The 214-nt window shown below is 76.2% G+C and overlaps 1 protein-coding gene across 1 annotated transcript in view; it reads right to left on the bottom strand.

Moving 5' to 3' along the window:
* EMILIN1 (elastin microfibril interfacer 1) overlaps positions 1-214 on the bottom strand; it is a 5178-nt gene that overhangs the window by 3649 nt on the left and 1315 nt on the right. The window contains 1 exon segment of the mRNA XM_010565912.1: positions 5-162. Coding sequence (XP_010564214.1) covers positions 5-162 — 158 coding nt within the window.

Genomic DNA, 214 nt, shown 5'->3' with positions numbered 1-214 from the left:
GGGCGGCCGGGCCGGGGCCGGGGGCGGCCGGTGGGCAGGGTGGGTGCCGATGCTGGCCCCTCGGTGCAGTCCTCGCCTGAGTAGCCCTGGCAGCAGCGCCAGGCCAGCTCCGACACCGTCCTCTGGGACACCTTGTATCGGGGCCGCAGGAAGCTGCGGTACCTGCGGGCAGAGGACACCCTGCTGCAGCGGTGGGGGGGCGACCGGAGCCCCC

This window comes from Haliaeetus leucocephalus, unplaced genomic scaffold, assembly GCF_000737465.1.
Source record: "Haliaeetus leucocephalus isolate CR32 unplaced genomic scaffold, Haliaeetus_leucocephalus-4.0 Scaffold197, whole genome shotgun sequence".
Lineage (NCBI taxonomy): Eukaryota > Metazoa > Chordata > Aves > Accipitriformes > Accipitridae > Haliaeetus > Haliaeetus leucocephalus.
Note: the sequence above shows the minus strand (reverse complement) of the source record. Positions and strands in the feature narration are given on the sequence as shown.